At 33.6% G+C, this 18,105-nt stretch overlaps 4 protein-coding genes across 6 annotated transcripts; 2 read left to right on the top strand and 2 right to left on the bottom strand.

Annotated features, from left to right (window-relative positions):
• Positions 1-164: 164 nt before the first annotated feature.
• On the bottom strand, positions 165-2,563 carry LOC126748981 (mesoderm induction early response protein 1-like). 2 transcript variants are annotated; one of them, XM_050458548.1, is made up of 5 exons: positions 2,338-2,563; positions 2,040-2,282; positions 1,113-1,350; positions 972-1,051; positions 165-750 (listed from the first exon to the last, which is right to left on the bottom strand). In XM_050458548.1, the coding sequence occupies exons 2-5, from the start codon at positions 2,250-2,252 to the stop codon at positions 343-345; spliced, it is 939 nt and encodes a 312-aa protein (XP_050314505.1). In that variant the 5' UTR covers positions 2,253-2,282; positions 2,338-2,563; the 3' UTR covers positions 165-342. The 2 variants fall into 2 exon arrangements, with proteins under 2 accessions (XP_050314505.1, XP_050314504.1); XM_050458547.1 differs by having other exon boundaries at positions 2,350-2,563.
• Positions 2,564-2,723: 160 nt separating this feature from the next.
• On the top strand, positions 2,724-3,627 carry LOC126748982 (AP-1 complex subunit sigma-2). Its single transcript, XM_050458549.1, has one exon. It carries the CDS (start codon positions 2,859-2,861, stop codon positions 3,330-3,332), a length of 474 nt encoding a protein of 157 aa, XP_050314506.1. The 5' UTR covers positions 2,724-2,858; the 3' UTR covers positions 3,333-3,627.
• A 929-nt stretch (positions 3,628-4,556) lies between these two features.
• LOC126748712 (lysine-specific demethylase lid) lies at positions 4,557-14,132 on the top strand. Its single transcript, XM_050458097.1, has 9 exons — positions 4,557-5,483; positions 6,673-6,750; positions 7,429-7,725; positions 7,778-7,927; positions 7,991-8,158; positions 8,212-8,490; positions 8,545-9,122; positions 9,182-9,419; positions 10,450-14,132. The coding sequence occupies exons 1-9, from the start codon at positions 5,211-5,213 to the stop codon at positions 13,198-13,200; spliced, it is 4,812 nt and encodes a 1,603-aa protein (XP_050314054.1). The 5' UTR covers positions 4,557-5,210; the 3' UTR covers positions 13,201-14,132.
• A 524-nt stretch (positions 14,133-14,656) lies between these two features.
• On the bottom strand, positions 14,657-18,097 carry LOC126748992 (BCL2/adenovirus E1B 19 kDa protein-interacting protein 3). 2 transcript variants are annotated; one of them, XM_050458566.1, is made up of 3 exons: positions 17,917-18,097; positions 17,413-17,651; positions 14,657-15,392 (listed from the first exon to the last, which is right to left on the bottom strand). In XM_050458566.1, exons 1-3 carry the CDS (start codon positions 17,957-17,959, stop codon positions 15,138-15,140), a joined length of 537 nt encoding a protein of 178 aa, XP_050314523.1. In that variant the 5' UTR covers positions 17,960-18,097; the 3' UTR covers positions 14,657-15,137. The 2 variants fall into 2 exon arrangements, with proteins under 2 accessions (XP_050314523.1, XP_050314524.1); XM_050458567.1 differs by lacking the exon at positions 17,917-18,097 and adding an exon at positions 17,709-17,852.
• Between the last annotated feature and the right edge of the window lie 8 nt (positions 18,098-18,105).

Here is an 18,105-nt window from a genome sequence, read left to right as displayed (position 1 = left end):
TAAGATCAGGGTTTAAACAATTATTTTCACTACATAGATTTTCATTGGGGAAGTTACGATCCTCTATTAAAATTTATGAACTGGATTAGTCACAAAGATACCGGCGCAGACGTAGATTAAATAGGGCATCCATTTAATCCACGTCTACGAGAAAAAAAAATCACTTATCTAAAAAAACAAACTTTATTATAAATACGACGAACGTAAACACCCTATATTACAATTAAACGTGGTACACTTAATAATAAAACTGATTATTAGTTTTATTAACAGTCATGCAAAATATATAATTAAAAAGTAATAATTAGACTAATTTAAGAAACTGCATAGCAACAGCAGATGTTACTTATTATTTTGATGAAGTTGTAAAAAGTTCTTCTCACAGGTTTGCATTTGAGTTCCATTGACAGTGGGTTTCTCTTCTAACCATCGAACATCATTGGCTGGATTGTCAGTCTTTGGAATCAGAGGTTGCCGGACACGGAGGTCCTTAAGGGCAGCCTCAACTTCATAACCACATTTGTGCAAGGTGTATAAGGCCTCCTCGTCATCCCTTATCAAATCTCCATTTGGGACAGCATGTTGGTAAATGTCATACGCTTTTTTTAAGTACTCTTCTACTTCTGATCTGCACAACCTTTGAGGGTTCCAAATAAGTTTGTCATCTTTGTCGTTTGCTGGTTGCATGTTATCGTAATACAAAAAACCTTTTGGTACTTTTACTTGGTAGTCACTGCCAACCATAATAGTCTAATGAAATAAGAATATATTATTAACCCTTGAATCACACCTTTACTTTATTTTATTCTAAACACATGTTTGTGCTAACATTGCCTAGCATCTTTAGGAGAAGATTAAAAGTGCTTACAAGCAGCCTCACCATGTGTCAAGAATAAATTAAAAAGTTTTGGTTATGGCTAAAACTGTTTTGTGACTAACTTTAATTATTTTTTAATTTTTTATACCCTTACATATATACTTTGTGCAACTTTGTAGTGCTCCTCATTATGGTCAGAATCCTCATCTTCATCCTCAGAAATTTTAGATACAGCTAAAAAAAATAATAATTTAACTTTTGTTATATTTTCTAAGTTATGTCATTTTGGTCTTACATGAAATATTTTTTGAGTCATTCATCACATCATCACAGATCGGTTCATAGAGAAGGGCTAATTTTGATTTTCTAGGAGGGTTCCTTCTTCTCTCCACCACAGTCTGTGTATTGTCATGTATTTCTTCACACTCAGAAAGTCCTTCCTCATCACCTGAAGAATCTAATTCCACTGGATGTTTCCCTGAGTTTTCATATCCATATAAAGCAAGTAGTTCTTCTAATGGCATATGGCTCTCCTACATAAATTTTTTTAATGTTTATACTAACTAAAACTCTATAAATCCATGCAGCTAGACCACATTGAGAAAAGCGTACATCATGTTAAGACTTACATTAGATTTAGAGAATATTTTTTATAAGAACTTGCTATAATAGTAATCCTTTAACAAACCAAAAACTAATACATAACTTGAAATGTTCTAACATCTCTTTAAACATAATCAAGTTTAAAATTTAACTTTTGTATTTAAATCACAAGCATCTTATAGTGAAGTTTGACCTATGTGATTAAAAACACACCTAAATTCACTAGGAAAAATAAGCGGTACAACTATAGTACAAGAATTTCCAATGCCCTTTTTAGATACATAAAACTTCACTATATGAAAAGTCTCCCCATTATACATGAGATGATCAGAGAGTGTAACTAGTTCAAGAGCAAACCTAAAATGTCCCTAACGGATAAATCATTGTTAGTCCTAAGGAATACTTTGCCTAAATAATACTATCTTTCATTCTAACTTTAATCTTGGTTTTATTTATTTTACTTTAAAATTTTAACCCATCAAAACTGTTTGTTCATTAGTATTTACTATTTTATTAATTTTAGTCTATAACTTCTTATTTGATTTATATTAATTTTAATAAAAGACCTTTGCAATTAACAACCCTTATATGGTAATAAAGAAATTTAACATAAACTTACCTTCTCCAAATTTGATAGCTCAGCAGCAGTATCCATTACATCGGCAGCAGCAAGTGCTTCTTCTTCTTCGAGGGTTCGTTCATCATCAAAGTCATTAATTAACATATCAATTGATGGGTCGAACAACTTATCTTTTACAGGAGAATTGTTCGGAGAAACTTTGCTGCTGCAGCTGGGACTTCCATCCTTCGTTTTTAAATTATCTGGTTCCATTATGGAACTATATTATGGAGCTAATACTGCCTATAATTAAGAAGTTTTATATGAAGGCATATGGATTTAACAGTGTGCAACAGACCCAAATATTTACCTCAGATTTTAAAAGGCTTTATTAGGATGGTTTATTTATATCTAATATATAGTTCTTTCAAAATGAAAAACGACTATGTACTATTAAATATTTCTTATAGAACAATTTTTAATAAATATTTGAGAAAACATAAATTCAATTGATAGAAATCACAGAAAAACAGGAAAATCACAAAACAAACACAAACACCAAACAAAACAGAACGGTGCTGCCACTGGGCACAGTGGTAGCGCCGCGAAGTAGCGCGATCATCAGTATTGCCAACAGAAAGATATTTTTATCGGCCACATCGGTTTTACATGTTCGTGAATACACGCAAAAATCATGGAGAATGGGCCTAACATGGTAAATTTAACCTGTCTGTCAATTTTAAATGAAGTTAGGTTAGATTGCTGACATGGACATTACAAAAGAAATTGACAAATAATAATGTGAACTAAATGTGAAAAAAAGTTAAAATAAACCAAAAAGTTGCCTAAATTCTATAAAAACAACATATTTTCACCAGTATGATGCAGTTTATGCTATTGTTCAGCCGCCAAGGAAAGCTTAGATTACAAAAATGGTACGTCGCCCACCCAGACAAGTTGAAGAAGAAAATCACCAGGGAGTTAATCACCACAATTCTGGCCAGGAAACCTAAAATGTGCAGTTTCCTCGAATGGAGAGACTTAAAAATCGTCTACAAACGTTACGCCAGCCTGTACTTTTGCTGTGCAATAGAACAAGATGATAATGAACTGCTTACTTTAGAAGTGATTCACCGATATGTGGAACTCCTCGACAAGTATTTCGGTAGTGTATGTGAGCTTGACATTATTTTCAATTTCGAGAAGGCATATTTCATATTAGATGAGCTTATGTTAGGAGGTGAGATTCAGGAGACCAGTAAGAAAAATGTTTTAAAAGCTATTGCTGCCCAAGATCTTCTGCAAGAAGAGGAGACACCGCAGGGGTTCTTTGACGATCATGGCCTCGGCTAGGGTATTTTTATGTAATTATTAGTTGTAGGGCAGTATTAAGAAATCTATATACAAGAATATTGTATAGTTTCAATTCAATGAATATGTTTGTATTATACTTTTAAACACTCTCATTCTAATGTAGGTGTATCATTCCAGTAATAAGTTTAAATTTTATACTTTATTGCCAAAAACACTTAGGAGGTTGATTTTGTAACACTGTTATGCCTACATTATATGCTTTTTTTTATGTAAGAAATTTCTATTGTAATTTTAAATATCTATAAATTGTGTTGATTGCAAGGTCGTAAACAAATTGAGTTTTTATTTTTTCTAGTAATATGAAGTCGAAATGTTGGTTCTTTTAAACATATTTTTTGATTGTGCTTTCGATAAACCTTTTTCTGGGGCTTCCTAAGCTGCAGGAAAAGTAAGAATTACTGCACATACTTGGCAACAAGGCAAACTTTGGCAGCTTGTGAATTTAATTGCCTTGCCTGCCTACGTGACCAAGATATAGGTGATTTTTTTTAATGTAAAAACATTGTTGCCTCACACAACAAACAAAAAATTAAGCAATTCTGTGATGTGGTTACTCGATTATAAGTAATTGCCTATAACAGAATAAAGGATGCCCTGGAAAAAAATCGATTTTTGCAAAAAATCCTTAATAGGTTTTTCTTTTGCTAGATCTGACAACCTTGCTCGAACTCCAGGAAAAAGGTTATGCAGGATTGAAATGCGCATGAGCGAGCAGGAATGGCGGTGTTGCCAGATAAAGAATTTTTTTCAAGCCCTTAATGAACAAATTAAGCATTGTTCTATTTTTGTGCAATTAATATTTCATTTATTCTTGTGCAATTTGTGATGTAACAGGCTGCATATTATTGTTCCTGAAAACAACCGCAAGCATCCTGTAAAGTTTGTTGACAAATTGTTTGTTTGTAAACATGTAATAAACCTTCTTGTTGAACGTGAATAACATAAACATGCTTATTCCTCCAGAAAATGTAAATCTGGTGTAAACCAAAAATAAACGTTTATTTAACTATCGTGTGTTGTTTGGGGTAGTATATCTTAATTATACCTACGCATAATAAAGAAATATTTAGAAAGTCTTTTCTCAACATTGAATTGTTTATTTTTAAATATGAAGAAAAAATATGACAACATTGGCATCGGTCTTTATCTAACCAGTTTAGTATGGTGGTGCTGTTTGTATTCGTGACGTTTTTGTGTGGTCTGCAACGTTGTCGGGTCGTCGCTCTTTGAATGGAAAGGAAAGCAAAGTGATGAACGATATGGTGGATTATAGCTGAGCCTAACCTTAAAATGGTCAAAAAGATTGCGGGGAAAACGTCAAAAATGTTTATAAAAAGGTGCTTGAAGATTATCTGATTCGATGGAACATTTAAAAGTTTAATGGAACGCCTTAAAAAAATGGCAAAAAGTGATTTTTGGTGTAGCCAGTCAGTGATGTCGTGCGATCGATTCGGTAGTGATGGGGGGGAGGTATATAAATGTCTAGGATAAATGTAGGGAACGGATGGAAATGGTACACTGGTCCGTTTACTTTTTTATTATTTTTCAATTTTTGTGGTACCAAAAAGTGTTGAGAAAATGTTAAGTATTGTGTTTTATATTTATAGCTTCGTTAATGTCGGGTGACGTAAAATAATTAGATTTTCGGAAAGCGGGTGCATTTTTCCGTGTCGTTTTTTCGAGTGCCTCGCGGACACACCACGGCCAAAAATCGAGACAATTATGTGAAATATCCAAAATGTTTTATCGTAAAATTGTTTATTTCTCGCCCATCCGAAACGAGAGCATAGGCGCCTATTCTAGGCTTACACCATTAGCATGGAGACATTTTAATTCATGATGTAAATTATTTTCAAAATGACGACAAAAGAAAGACAATTTACTAATGGCTGTACAAATACTACTACTGTCAATGGAATAAAATCCAACCCTGGAAGCTCAAAAAGTAGCCCTGTAAAATGTAGTGAACTTTATACCCAGTGCAAAGAAGAACCTTTTCAATTTGAAGTGCCTCCTGAAGCCCCAGTTTTTTACCCCACAGATGAAGAGTTTTCAGATCCACTAGCTTATATTGCCAAAATTAGACCTATTGCAGAAAATACAGGAATATGTAAAATTAAACCACCTGGGGTAAGAAATATTCACTTTTAGTGGCAACCATTTATGTGCATTACTCATTAGGCATATTTTTTTATGTTAATCACATCATTTATTCAGCATAGGGCCAACAATATGGAATAGAAAAATAGCATAAACAAGTTTTTACATGCAAAAGTCACTTTATTATATCAGAAAAATCACTTTGAAAGTAATAGAATTAATAAGTCAGTGTCCATTTTGGTTTATTTTTCCTACACACATGAAATCATTTGCCTTACTTTAAAACTTTATGCTCACTGATAGGAAGAGTAAATAATGATTTTCCTTTGTTTATTACTGCACTAAAGCAGGAAAGAATTTTTTGAGTTTGATATAATAAAATGAAAAATGATTATTATTTCCTATGGTGGCACTTTTCATCACTACTTTCTATATAAGGTGTCCTATAATCAAAGCCACAGGATATAACTTTTTCATTTTTAAATATAAAAAAAGTGTATTTTTATTAGTTATAGAATCACTATCCAAAATTACTTTAAAAAACCACCCTTGACAGATTCATCCTCCAAAAACCACCTCAACCTCCACAAATGTCCATTATTTCTTCTAACATGCTTGTAAAATTATTAATTCAATTTCATAAAAAATCATGCCTTAACATCAATGTAAGGCACAGAATGTTGTTTATTTATTTATTCATTCCAAAGAGTACAAACTCTTACACAAGTCAAAATACAGAAAAAAAGTATTACAATTAAAATTACAATAACAAAACCCATCCAATAACAATATAATAGGATAAGATAATCCACAATTAAAGGCAAAATACATTAAGAATTAAGCATTAAACAAATCAAAAAGAACAAAAGTATTTGTTACAAAACATTATTGACACTAGTTAAAAATTATCAGCCAATTTTACAACCATTCCAAGCATTAAATGGTGGTGGTATTTGAAAAAAAAGTTGAAGTTTTAGGGGATGAATTTGTCGGGGCTAGTTTTTTTAAGTAATTTTGGATAGTAGTCCTATAACTATTAAAATTTATATTTAAAATATCAATTAATTAATATAAGCTAAATAAAAAAGTTATAGCATGGGACACCCTGCATATACTTTTACTATATCATTTCATATCTTGTAGGTATAATCTTATTGTTTGTTTGTTTATTTATTTTCATACTATTACATAATGTTTAACCAATTTATTTTTTTTGCAGAGGTGGCAGCCTCCGTTTGCTGTTGATGTAGATAAATTAAGATTCACCCCTAGGATACAAAGATTAAATGAGCTAGAGGTAACAATAATTATTTTTGGTTTTTGGAGGTGTTTTACTAACATTTTGTTTTGTTAACACATAGAAATATGTCCAGAAAGTTAAAGTCATGCAGCAAAGTAAATTTATGAGTGAGACAAGTTAGCGGAGAAGAGACCAATGTCAAGAAATTAATCACCCTGCAGAATCCTTAACATTTATTTCTTAGTATCTTATTTTGCTGTATGAATTTTCCTAAGCTGTTGCTTTTTTGTTAGTTATATGTAAAATAAATAATACACATTTATTTGGCATACATTTTTATTTACTTACTGAGTGCATTGATTAATCTTAACATATAGGATAAAGGAAATATTTGATCCATATTTTTTTTGGATTGAATATGGGAAAAATATAGCATGCTCCTGTAAAACATTGTGTGTTTGGTTTGGGTATTTCCTTAGCTTTAGGTAAACTATTAAGGAAATAGTTCTTTGAGCACAATCATATGAAATAGTTTTTGCAAGTGTAAGGTGTAACCAATGGTAATGTATGAAAACTATGGACTCAACTGAATGGTCCTAATTTACCTCTCTATCTTAGCTTATCAATTTTTTTTCCTCTTCTTCTATATATTTCACTTTCTCTTACTATTTCTTTTTTTGCTATCTATAACAACTTTATTTTCCAGTAAATGTCAAATCATTTTCAATATTTTAGGCCAAAACCCGCGTCAAACTAAACTTCCTTGATCAAATAGCGAAGTTTTGGGAGTTGCAAGGTTCATCTCTCAAAATTCCTATGGTAGAAAGGAGGGTTCTTGACTTATACACATTACACAGAGTTGTCCAGATCGAAGGTGGTTTCGAGGAAGTAACTAAACAAAGAAAGTGGTCCAAAGTGTCTGTCCGCATGGGATACCAAATTGGGAAGAATGTAGGAACCATTTTAAAGCAGCATTATGAAAGACTGTTATATCCATTTGATGTTTTTAAAGAAGGGAAAAGAATGCCACTTGTAAGTCTTTTTTTTTGTAAATAAATTGCCATTGAAAAAATATTCATTTCAGAACCTGGATAATCCTGAATCTGGAAGCGACAAAACCGACAAAGACTATAAACCACACGGCATAGTAAACCGAATGGCTGTTAAACCTCCATCTGATAAAAATGCCAGGAGGTCCAAAAGATTTGAAACTAATGATAAGGATAAGACTGAAGTAATTGTTTTTTTCTCCTAAAATTGGCCTTTATAGTTTTTTATGTTCTATGTATTATTACAGATAGAGCTTAAGATTAAAGAAGAAAAGCCTGAGGACGCCGAAACAGATGACAAAAACAAGGAACTCAAACGACTGCAGTTTTACGGCGCAGGACCAAAAATGGCTGGTTATGAAGATAAAAAAGATCCCAAGCCAAAAAACAAACATGGCAAATTTGATGTTGATCCTGTAAGTTATAACTTACACTCATTTTTAAAAACTTACCAAAGCGTTTATTACAGTTAGCAAAGTATGTGTGCCACAACTGCAGTAGAGGAGACACAGAGGAATTTATGCTGCTCTGCGATGGATGTGACGACAGTTATCACACATTTTGCCTGATGCCTCCCTTGTCAGAAATTCCAAAAGGTGATTGGAGATGTCCCAAATGTGTAGCTGAAGAAGTCTCAAAACCAACTGAGGCTTTTGGATTTGAGCAGGCCCAAAGGGAATACACGCTACAACAGTTCGGTGAAATGGCCGATCATTTTAAGTCAGATTACTTCAACATGCCTGTTCATGTGAGTTAAGTGCTTTAATAGTACTAGAAGAATATTACATAATAAATTTTCCAGATGGTATCAACTAGCACAGTAGAACGTGAATTTTGGCGCATAGTTTCCTCGATAGACGAAGATGTCACAGTAGAGTATGGAGCGGATTTGCATACAATGGATCACGGATCGGGATTCCCAACTAAATCCTCAGCGAACCTTTTTCAAGGCGATAAAGAGTATGCCGAATCCAGTTGGAATTTGAACAACTTACCAGTATTGGAAGGATCAGTGTTAGGGTACATTAATGCCGATATATCTGGAATGAAGGTTCCTTGGATGTATGTAGGCATGTGCTTTGCCACGTTTTGCTGGCACAATGAGGACCATTGGTCTTACTCCATCAACTACCTTCATTGGGGAGAAGCAAAAACTTGGTACGGCGTACCTGGAAGCAAAGCAGAAACTTTTGAGGAAACCATGAAGTCCGCTGCTCCTGAACTCTTCCATTCTCAACCCGATTTGTTGCATCAACTCGTCACTATTATGAACCCAAATATTTTAATGGGAGCCGGCGTTCCAGTTTATCGTACGGATCAACATGCCGGAGAGTTTGTCGTTACCTTCCCTAGGGCTTATCATGCTGGTTTTAATCAAGGGTAATTAATACTGAAGTACTATTTTTTGAACAGTTGTGAGAAATAGAATTTTTTTACAGCTATAACTTTGCTGAAGCGGTAAATTTTGCCCCGGCAGACTGGCTCAGGATGGGTCGCGAATGTATTCTTCACTATTCACATTTAAGGAGGTTCTGCGTGTTTTCGCACGATGAATTAGTATGCAAAATGGCGCTCGACAATGAGAAGCTTGATTTAACCATTGCTGCTGCCACTTACCAAGATATGCTGGTTATGGTGGACACTGAAAAGAAGTTGAGGAAGACTTTACTTGATTGGGTAAGTATATTTTTAATTGTCCACTTTTCATGGAAATATTTTATGAATTTAAAAATAAAAAATATATATAATGCAGTAAGTCAGCTAAGTATTTCTGGCGGGACTTCAAATAAGATAAATCACCAAAAACTAGACTAAAATAAATTACAAAATAGGACCGAAAGAAAATATGAATAAATGTGAAATTAATTGACGTTTATGCCAAGGTAACACAGAAAAAAGGGAACACTAAATAGCTTGTTTACTTTTCAAGATAAAGAAATTAATTAAATTTGCTATATTCATGAAATTGCTATAAGACCATTTTTTTGACATATCAAGTTGTTTTCCATCATTTCCTGTTTAACTGGAAATGACACTAGCTTTCTTATTTTAAATGAGACAATTAGTATATTATTATGTATTTTGATAGAAAATTTTATTCTGAGAACAATGATACTGCATTTGCTACTTCTTGTTTTATATTTATAGAACAAATCAATTTTTTAAAATTTAAAATAGGGTGCTATAAATGTGTTGAAAGTTTTAATTTTTAATTAAGTAATCACGAAAAAATTGTTTTTATTGCATTTTATGACTTAAATCTTTTAAAACACAATGAATATTATTTTTCCGTGATTACTTGATTAAAAATTAAAAGTTTCAATGCATTTATGGCACCTTATTTTAAAATTTAAAAAAATATGATTTTTTCTATGAGTATAAAATAAAAAGTAGCAAATGCAGTATCATTATTATCCGAATATTATTTTCTATCAAAATACGTAATATTATACTAATTATCCTATTAAAAATAAAAAAGTTAGTGCCCTTCCTGTTAAACCGAAAGTAACAAAAAATAAAAGAATGTTTCAAAAGAAGCTCTTATGACTATTCTATCAATATACCAAATTTCGTTTGTTTATCTTAAAAAGTAAAAAAGTTATTAACTGTTCCCTTTTTCCTATATCACCCGGTATATTTTCAAAACAATATAATAAAATACCTCGCCTTTTTGTCATTTTATATATTAATCTGTATCTATTCGCAGGGTGTAACAAATGCTGAACGCGAGGCCTTCGAATTACTACCAGACGACGAACGCCAATGCGAAGTCTGCAAAACCACTTGTTTCCTGTCAGCAATCACTTGTGCATGCTCATCGTCCTCCCTCGTATGCCTCAGGCATTATAAAAACCTTTGCGAATGCCCTCCGAAAAGTCGAACTCTACGTTACAGGTACACCTTGGACGAGCTTCCTGTCATGCTAAAAGCTTTGAAACTGAAAGCAGAATCCTTTGATCACTGGGTTGCAAAAGTGAAGGATGCCTTGGACCCGAACACCCCTAAGACGTTAAATTTGAACGATTTGAAAGCGTTGCTTAACGAGGCCGATGGCAAGAAGTTCCCCAAATGTGAGCTGCTTCAAACATTGACTAGCGCAGTTATCGATGCGGAGAAGTGTGCGAGCGTTATCCACCAACTGGACTTAAACAAAATGCGCACCAGAACAAGACATTCAAACGAACCTAAATACAAATTAACCGTTGAAGAACTGACGCTGTTTTGTGACGAAATTAATAGTCTAGCGTGCAATTTGGACGAAGCTAAAAGTATTCAAGTTTTGCTTGAGCAGACTCGCAAGTTTGAAGCTACTAGCTACACCCAATTGACCACGCCACTTTCGCAAAACAATTTAACAGAACTCGAGGCCTGCCAGTCCCATGGAAATGATTTATGCATCGAGCTACCGAATCTGAAACTGATTAACACTCGGATTAAGCAAGTGCAGTGGCTGAAGGACCTTGAAGGCTACAAAAGCAAATCAGACGTGTTCACTATTGAATTGATTAAAAATCTGATCCAGCAAGGCATTTCCATACCACCTCATCCAGATCTAGAGATGGAATTATCAAACTTACAATGGCTTTTGGAAACCAGCCAGAAGTGGGAGGAAAAAGCTCAGGAAGTCTTAAAATCGGAAGATCCAACTGTGCTCGCGCAAGTTGATAAGATGCTAAAAGAGGCTTCAGAAATCACATGTCACTTGCCCTCTGAAGGTGTTTTGTATGACGCAGTAAAAAAGGGACGTGATTGGTTAAAACAGCTTGAAGAAATGAACTCTGCTGAGTACTACCCATATTACAACGCCATGGAAGACCTAATTAAAAAAGGCAAACAATTGACTCTTCAGCTGGTGGAAGTGGATCGTATGAACGATTATCTTGTCCTGGCAAATGGCTGGAAAGAAAAAACCATCCGTGCTTTCCTAAGAAAAGATTCGACTTGCAATTTAATGGAAGCGTTGTCTCCAAGAACCACCATGCCTAGCGTCTTTAAACCAAGCAAAAAAGCAAAGAATGACGACGATTCAAAATCCATTAGTTTCACAAACACAATGGACCCAGCCACTGTAGTTGCGCTTTTCAAAGAAGCTGAGGAAGCAGAAATGTCCATGATCAGCAAGCTGAGATTAATAAACAAAGCCAAATCTTTGGACCCAACTGACACCAACAGCACCTTCTGCGTGTGCGGTAGAGGATTATTCGGGATCATGATGAGGTGTGAACTGTGTCTAGACTGGTTCCACTCCACTTGCACCCAACTGCCAAAAATCGCCACAACTAAATTTAAGGGTAACTTTTTAAATGTAGCAGCAGGGGTGGGTTTTAAAGACTGCAAATATATTTGCCCAAATTGTCAAAGAACTAAACGACCCAGATTGGACACGATTTTAAGTCTGCTGATGTCGCTTCAGAAACTTTACGTTAGAGTGCCAGAAGGTGAAGCTCTGCAGTGTCTCACTGAACGAGCAATGAACTGGCAGGATCGCGCCCGACAACTCTTGCAAAACCCTGAACTGGAGAGGGCCAAAGTGAAATTAGCTGCTGTAAGTCAAAGATTCGTTGAGGCAGCAGCTCGACAAAGGACTGAGAAAATAATTTCAACCGAACTGAAACGAGCTTCCAAAAATCCAGAACTGCACCAGCGGATCCAGGAAATTACTCCATTTAGTGGCATCAACGAGGAGGGAATCGCTTGTGATAGCGGAACAAATGATTCAGATGACGCATCTCGTGAATCCTCCCGAGATTCAGACGACCGAATGGGAGAGCACGCTTACAGTCTTCACCTACCAAGAAACGACCCTGAAGACTGCATGATTAGAATAGCCTCGGATGTAAAGAAGCAAGCTGAAGAACTCTTTATGGAGGGTGAATTGCTGGAGGTTTATTTAGACGAAACTTGGGCCTTGTGGAAGTTGATACTTGGCACCAAAAACCCTGAACGTGAACTACTACTTATCGATTTCGACTCGCATGGCAAGCCAACTCCCAAAAAGAGAGGCAGGAAACGTTTATCAGACGACTTGGTTGACTCTACTAAGAAATCCGTGAAAACTATTAAAGAAGGGGAAAAGAAACTGCGGGGTAGAAAACAAAAAAGCGCAATTAAAGAGACGCCGCAAAAGAAACAACGGGGTAAACGCAGAGGGAGACGTTGCCAATCGACTGCTTCGAACAGTAGTGACAGCGAAGATGAGGATTGTGCAGCGAACGGCTGCCAAAGACCATCAGGGCAAAACGTTGACTGGGTGCAGTGTGACGGGGGTTGTGAACAGTGGTTCCATATGGCGTGCGTCGGTTTATCCGTCGAAGACATTAACGAGGACGAAGATTATATTTGTATGACGTGTTCGAAAAGTACCACGTTTGAAAATGTCGGTCCGTGTGAGAGTCGCTCTAGTAGTCCCCGATCCCCTGATTCAACACAACCTTCCACTTCTAAAGACGTTTCCTAGTGCTTACTAGTTTTTAGGTAAGGCACCGACTTTTTTTTTACTTTATTCTAGGTATTAATTAAATATTTGTATTAAAATCTACTTTTTTTTGATTTGGTGATTCATTGTGGATATGTATTCAGTAAACGTAACATATAATAATGTTTAAGTGTCTTTTTACTAGTCTTTATTTTTGTGGAAAAAGTTTTAGGTTGATATTTGATATTAGGGAGTCTTTGTGAGAATGTAGCTTCTAATCATAATATTATATTACCTAATTCCAACTTCTATTTTGCTTTATACACATCTTTTGATAAACTACTACATGGCGTAATTTTTTTTGGCCCACATCAGTGTACATAAATAAGTTAATATTAAGAAAATGTTATAGTTTTAAGTTAGTTTCTCATTTTGACAACAACTGTAGATTATGTTTTAAAATGCCTTTTATTTATACATTTTATATGATGGAGAAATTTTGATTTTATATACAGGTGCCACTCTTTATATGCCACGTTGTGCTGAATATATATTAAACAAGCCTTAAATATTTGTTTGTGATAAAAAGTATATATATACATATATAATATAATTGTACATTAATAATCACATTTTTACAAATTTTCACATAAACTGCTGTAAATTCAGTGTTCTCTTTCAATGTAAAAAAAAATTAAGGTAATTAACATCTATTATTGCTAAATTGAAATATTACAGTAAATTTATTGATTGTATATAGTTAATGTTACTAAATTGTATCTTGCAGCTGTTTATGTGTGCCTTTTTTTAACATATTTATACTTTAATTAATATCAAGATTGCAACATAGTTTAACGTTGTAAATGGGGCTTTGTTTAGATACAAATAGTAAGAGTAAAGCCAGTTAGCAATAGGGGTTTGGATCATAGCAACATTTTTTTGACGCTATTTTCCTACTTAATTAAGTTTACTCATTTGTTCATAATTATCTATAAAACTTGATTAAACCAGTGTAAAAGCCCAATATGTTTGTTTGTTATCAGGATTTTTCTTTTTTAGACTTTTCCATTACATTGTTTTTATGTTAAAATCTGTTTGAGCTCGAAAATTGACATATTTTTTCAGTTTTGTAGAAATTAAAGGTTTATTCTACTTTGTACTATATATACTTATGCATTAATTTATAGGGTTATGGATTAGGTTCAGATTTAATACATTATTAATTTTAAGCACAAAAAAAAATCATCAATTGCTAATACTTGTAAATATTTTCCACAATTTGATTGTAACAACAATTTTAGGTGATGCCTAAAATTATTGTTGCAATTAATAAATCTTTGAGAAATTCGCCAAATCCCTATTGTTCAGACAGAGAAAACTAATTATGTATTTTCAATTGTAGAAAAAAAAAGAAATAGATAAAATTTTGTAAACAAGTTGTTTTCATTCACCTTACTACAATCTATTTTTAGGTTGCATCTAAATAAAACTTACTTAATTGAGTTACAAAATTTATTTTGAAACATATACATACATTAGCTATACAAAACTAAAACTAGAGTACTAGTAAGAATATTACTAATTAATTAACCCTAAGTAGAAATCAGAGATCAATCCAAATCTTTAATTGTGATGTTAAGTTTGAGAAATCTTTACAAGTCTCTGATTCTATATGTTAAACATATGACCTTAATTAATTCAAAGTATTAAAATAGTTTGTGTAATAAATATTATTCATAACCAATGACCTTAAGAACTGATATTCAGTCGATCCCATCTAGTTATTAAATTATAACGAATATCATAAACATTTCAGAAAAATGCAATCCAACGAAGAAAAAAAAACTAACATTATAACTTTAAACACAAATTTTAGAAGTTTACAGTCTCAACAAGTAACGCTTCAAAGCCATTAAACAAAAAAATCTCCTCTTTTGCATCCAACCATAAACAGCTTTGAAACATATTGTGAGAATTGACTAACGAAACTTAATGGCTGGGTTGGATAAACTCAAACCGTGACGGTTGATCAATATGCCAACTCCAGTACCAAACAGCATAGAAAATAAATTGGAGAGGAAAATGATGCAGAGTCCTCTCTTGGAAAACAATGGAGTCGATCCAATTTTGGCATGACGAAGGCTGAACATGTCGTACTTGTCTGAGGAACGGAAACTCCATTGTTTAGGTGGCAAGCTATCGGGACGGCTGCTCCAATCAATTGTAGTCAAATCCTGAAAGTATTACTATATTTATTTATTTATTATAATATAAAACAATTTATGAGGGAAGAAAGACCTAACCTACACTACACTTTGTTCAAAAATTTCACATCATGGTGACAAATTTACAGAACATTGCCTTCTAACAGTCTTAAAATTATTCAGCTCTATTAGTAAAACAATCCAAGTGTACTGGTTAGCAAATTTGTCTGCCTTGGTAACAAAGGAATTTATAATTGATGAAAGGTTCTGTTTTTAGAGAATGCTTCAGTTTAGATTTTTTCATGGCTACATTTATGGTATTCTAGATTTTCAAATTACTTTAAGAGCACCCAAAACAATGGGAACTCATAAAGCTTCAAAAGATTTGACCCATAACTGTAGTCACTGTTCCAATTAATTTTCTTCATTTGCAAGGGGTGTAGCTCTGAGGGAGTGCATTTTAGGACACATGTTTATAGGAAAAAGAATATTATTTTGACTCCAAAAATATTTGCACCAAATTTTGTAACACCCTCTCTATCTGGACCTTAAGATCCAGAATAGGATGTCATAGAAGACTGATAGATTTGGAGATTGTGGATATTAGGATCATACTTGTGGTAGATAACGGGAAGTGGAACATTCCTTTTGAAGGAAATGTATCTTAAAAATTTTGGGTGAACCTGAAATTGAAAACATTCATAGTAGTTTTCAATATATGTATCAGTTTGTATTTTTCTTATTTGAAGAGTTCTTAAGCAGAAACAGTTTTCAGCTAATTTTTTGATGAGGTCTGCAATATGATTTTTGCAATTTACCTAATTGTCTATATTGTACCCTAACAAACAGTCTTATATTATTGTATTTTACTTCTCTATTGAACTTTTCTGAATAGCGAATTTTCTAGTAATTTTTTTACATTGTATTTTAAGTTTTACATTTGTACCTGAAATGATAAACACAACCTAACTCTTATTCTTTTCCCTTCAACCCAACTCTTACTCTTAAGTCTTATTCTTCCATAGTCTGGTCCCTACTATGGTCCTTACTATGCTAACCATATTTACAGTCTTGATAAGGTCCAAAATAAATTTCTCAGGACTTGTGCCTGGCCATTGAATGTGCAAGATGAGTCTTTATTGGAACTTAAGTCAAGGCTAAATTTGACTTTTCTTGAGGACGATTGAACTAGGTGTGACATGATATTTCTTCACAAGTTGATTAATAATGCTATTGATTGCCCTGAATTGTTATTGCAGATAAACTTTAGATGCAATAACAGAGTCCTTAGAGAGACATCCCTTTTTCTGGTTGAGTATCACCATACAAACTATGGTAAATTTTCTCCAATTAATCGACTTCACATGTTGGGAAATAGATTTAATCAGGCTTTTGACTTAGTGGATTTAGAGCCTTCAAAACTTAAAAGGTGTCTGAGTGAGTTTACTCATTGAGTATGTGTATTAAGTATCAAATAAATTTGATTGCGTTTATTTTTCTTATTTTGATTATTTTAATGGTATGTTTATGGTTAAGTTATTGGAAGTTTTATTTTATTTTTTATATCTTGGGCTGCTACATATTAATATACATTTAGATAGATATATTGTTGATTTATAGAAAACTTGGATATTTAGTAGATAGATTGTTAGAATGAGGACATCCCGTAAGTAAATAAATAAAATAAACTCAATCCACCCCAACTTGCATTTTTTTTGAAAATTACACTTAAAATTATGGGAAAATAGGGTCTAATTTTGATGTAATTTTATAATGAGTAAATTTTTTACAGTAGTGTATATTCTTAAAAATTTATTTTCTGATGCTTATAGTTTATTCAGGTTAGGTTTTAATGGATTTGGTACAATAATTAAAATGTAAAAAATTATTATTTTTTTTGAATATTGTTCCTAGTAAAATAACACATTTTAAACCTCTCTTTCCATAATTGAAGTTGCTTATCTAGACCTTTACCAACATTTTCGTAATATATCTCTTTAAATAAACTTAATAACAAGTCTACTTTCAAGCAATAGACCGAAACTCTTACCTCTCTAGACTCGGAGTTCAAGTAATAAGATTGCCATTCTAATTGCAAACCAGATCCTTGGACAACAGGGCTGTTTGGTGGTGACTTAGGGCTATCCCTGAGTGAGTCTCCGCAAGAGGAGTGATTAGACTCTTGTGCTTCTCTAAGTAGCCTCAAATAGTCCTCCACGGTAAGTTGCTTGGTGACGGAAGCAGGGGTGCTGCCTCCTTGAGACTGACCTCCAATTTCCACCCATGATTCTGAAAATGGCAAAAAAAATTTATGAAGATTACTTTTTTTTAAGGGGCTCGACAGACCAGAGCAATCCATGTTTTTTTTTTTTTTTAATACAAATTGTTTGTGAGCTTGGGTACTATCAATGAATGACTGCTATTGTTGAGTGATAAAGTAAAAAATAAATCTGCATCACAATGGACAACAACAAAGGACGGTAAAATATGGAGGTAAACAAAACATTTCAACAGACGCACGTAGGCGGGTTAAACGTAAATGAACTTAACTCACCACCGAGATCGTCGTTTCCAGAGCTTGATTTTGAGGACAGCATTGCGGGATGGTTGTTTTCAACTTAGTTCGCGACTTTTTAACAAAATTTCGAGAAAAATTTTAGGGAAAATCACAAAAAATCGGAGGGACGAAATCACTACGCTACAATTTTTTCTTTTGTTATGATGTAGCCGAAACAAAATGGCG

The sequence above is a fragment of the Anthonomus grandis genome, chromosome 22 (assembly GCF_022605725.1).
Source record: "Anthonomus grandis grandis chromosome 22, icAntGran1.3, whole genome shotgun sequence".
Taxonomy (NCBI): Eukaryota; Metazoa; Arthropoda; class Insecta; order Coleoptera; family Curculionidae; genus Anthonomus; species Anthonomus grandis.
The sequence above is the reverse complement of the archived record's forward strand: the minus strand, read 5'-3'. Positions and strand labels throughout refer to the sequence as shown.

Excerpts from the sequence above, each read along its gene's own strand:
- LOC126748981 (XM_050458548.1), bottom strand. The coding sequence starts at position 2,252 with ATGGAACCAGATAATTTAAAAACGAAGGATGGAAGTCCCAGCTGCAGC. Across the intron at positions 1,052-1,112 it reads TGACTCAAAAAATATTTCAT|CTGTATCTAAAATTTCTGAG; the intron begins GTAAGACCAAAA and ends TATTTTTTTTAG. Across the intron at positions 751-971 it reads AAGTTGCACAAAGTATATAT|ACTATTATGGTTGGCAGTGA; the intron begins GTAAGGGTATAA and ends TTATTTCATTAG.
- LOC126748982 (XM_050458549.1), top strand. The coding sequence starts at position 2,859 with ATGATGCAGTTTATGCTATTGTTCAGCCGCCAAGGAAAGCTTAGATTA.
- LOC126748712 (XM_050458097.1), top strand. The coding sequence starts at position 5,211 with ATGACGACAAAAGAAAGACAATTTACTAATGGCTGTACAAATACTACT. Across the intron at positions 7,928-7,990 it reads ATGATAAGGATAAGACTGAA|ATAGAGCTTAAGATTAAAGA; the intron begins GTAATTGTTTTT and ends GTATTATTACAG. Across the intron at positions 9,420-10,449 it reads GGAAGACTTTACTTGATTGG|GGTGTAACAAATGCTGAACG; the intron begins GTAAGTATATTT and ends ATCTATTCGCAG.
- LOC126748992 (XM_050458566.1), bottom strand. The coding sequence starts at position 17,959 with ATGCTGTCCTCAAAATCAAGCTCTGGAAACGACGATCTCGGTG. Across the intron at positions 17,652-17,916 it reads TGGAAACGACGATCTCGGTG|AATCATGGGTGGAAATTGGA; the intron begins GTGAGTTAAGTT and ends TGCCATTTTCAG. Across the intron at positions 15,393-17,412 it reads TGAACTCCGAGTCTAGAGAG|GATTTGACTACAATTGATTG; the intron begins GTAAGAGTTTCG and ends TAATACTTTCAG.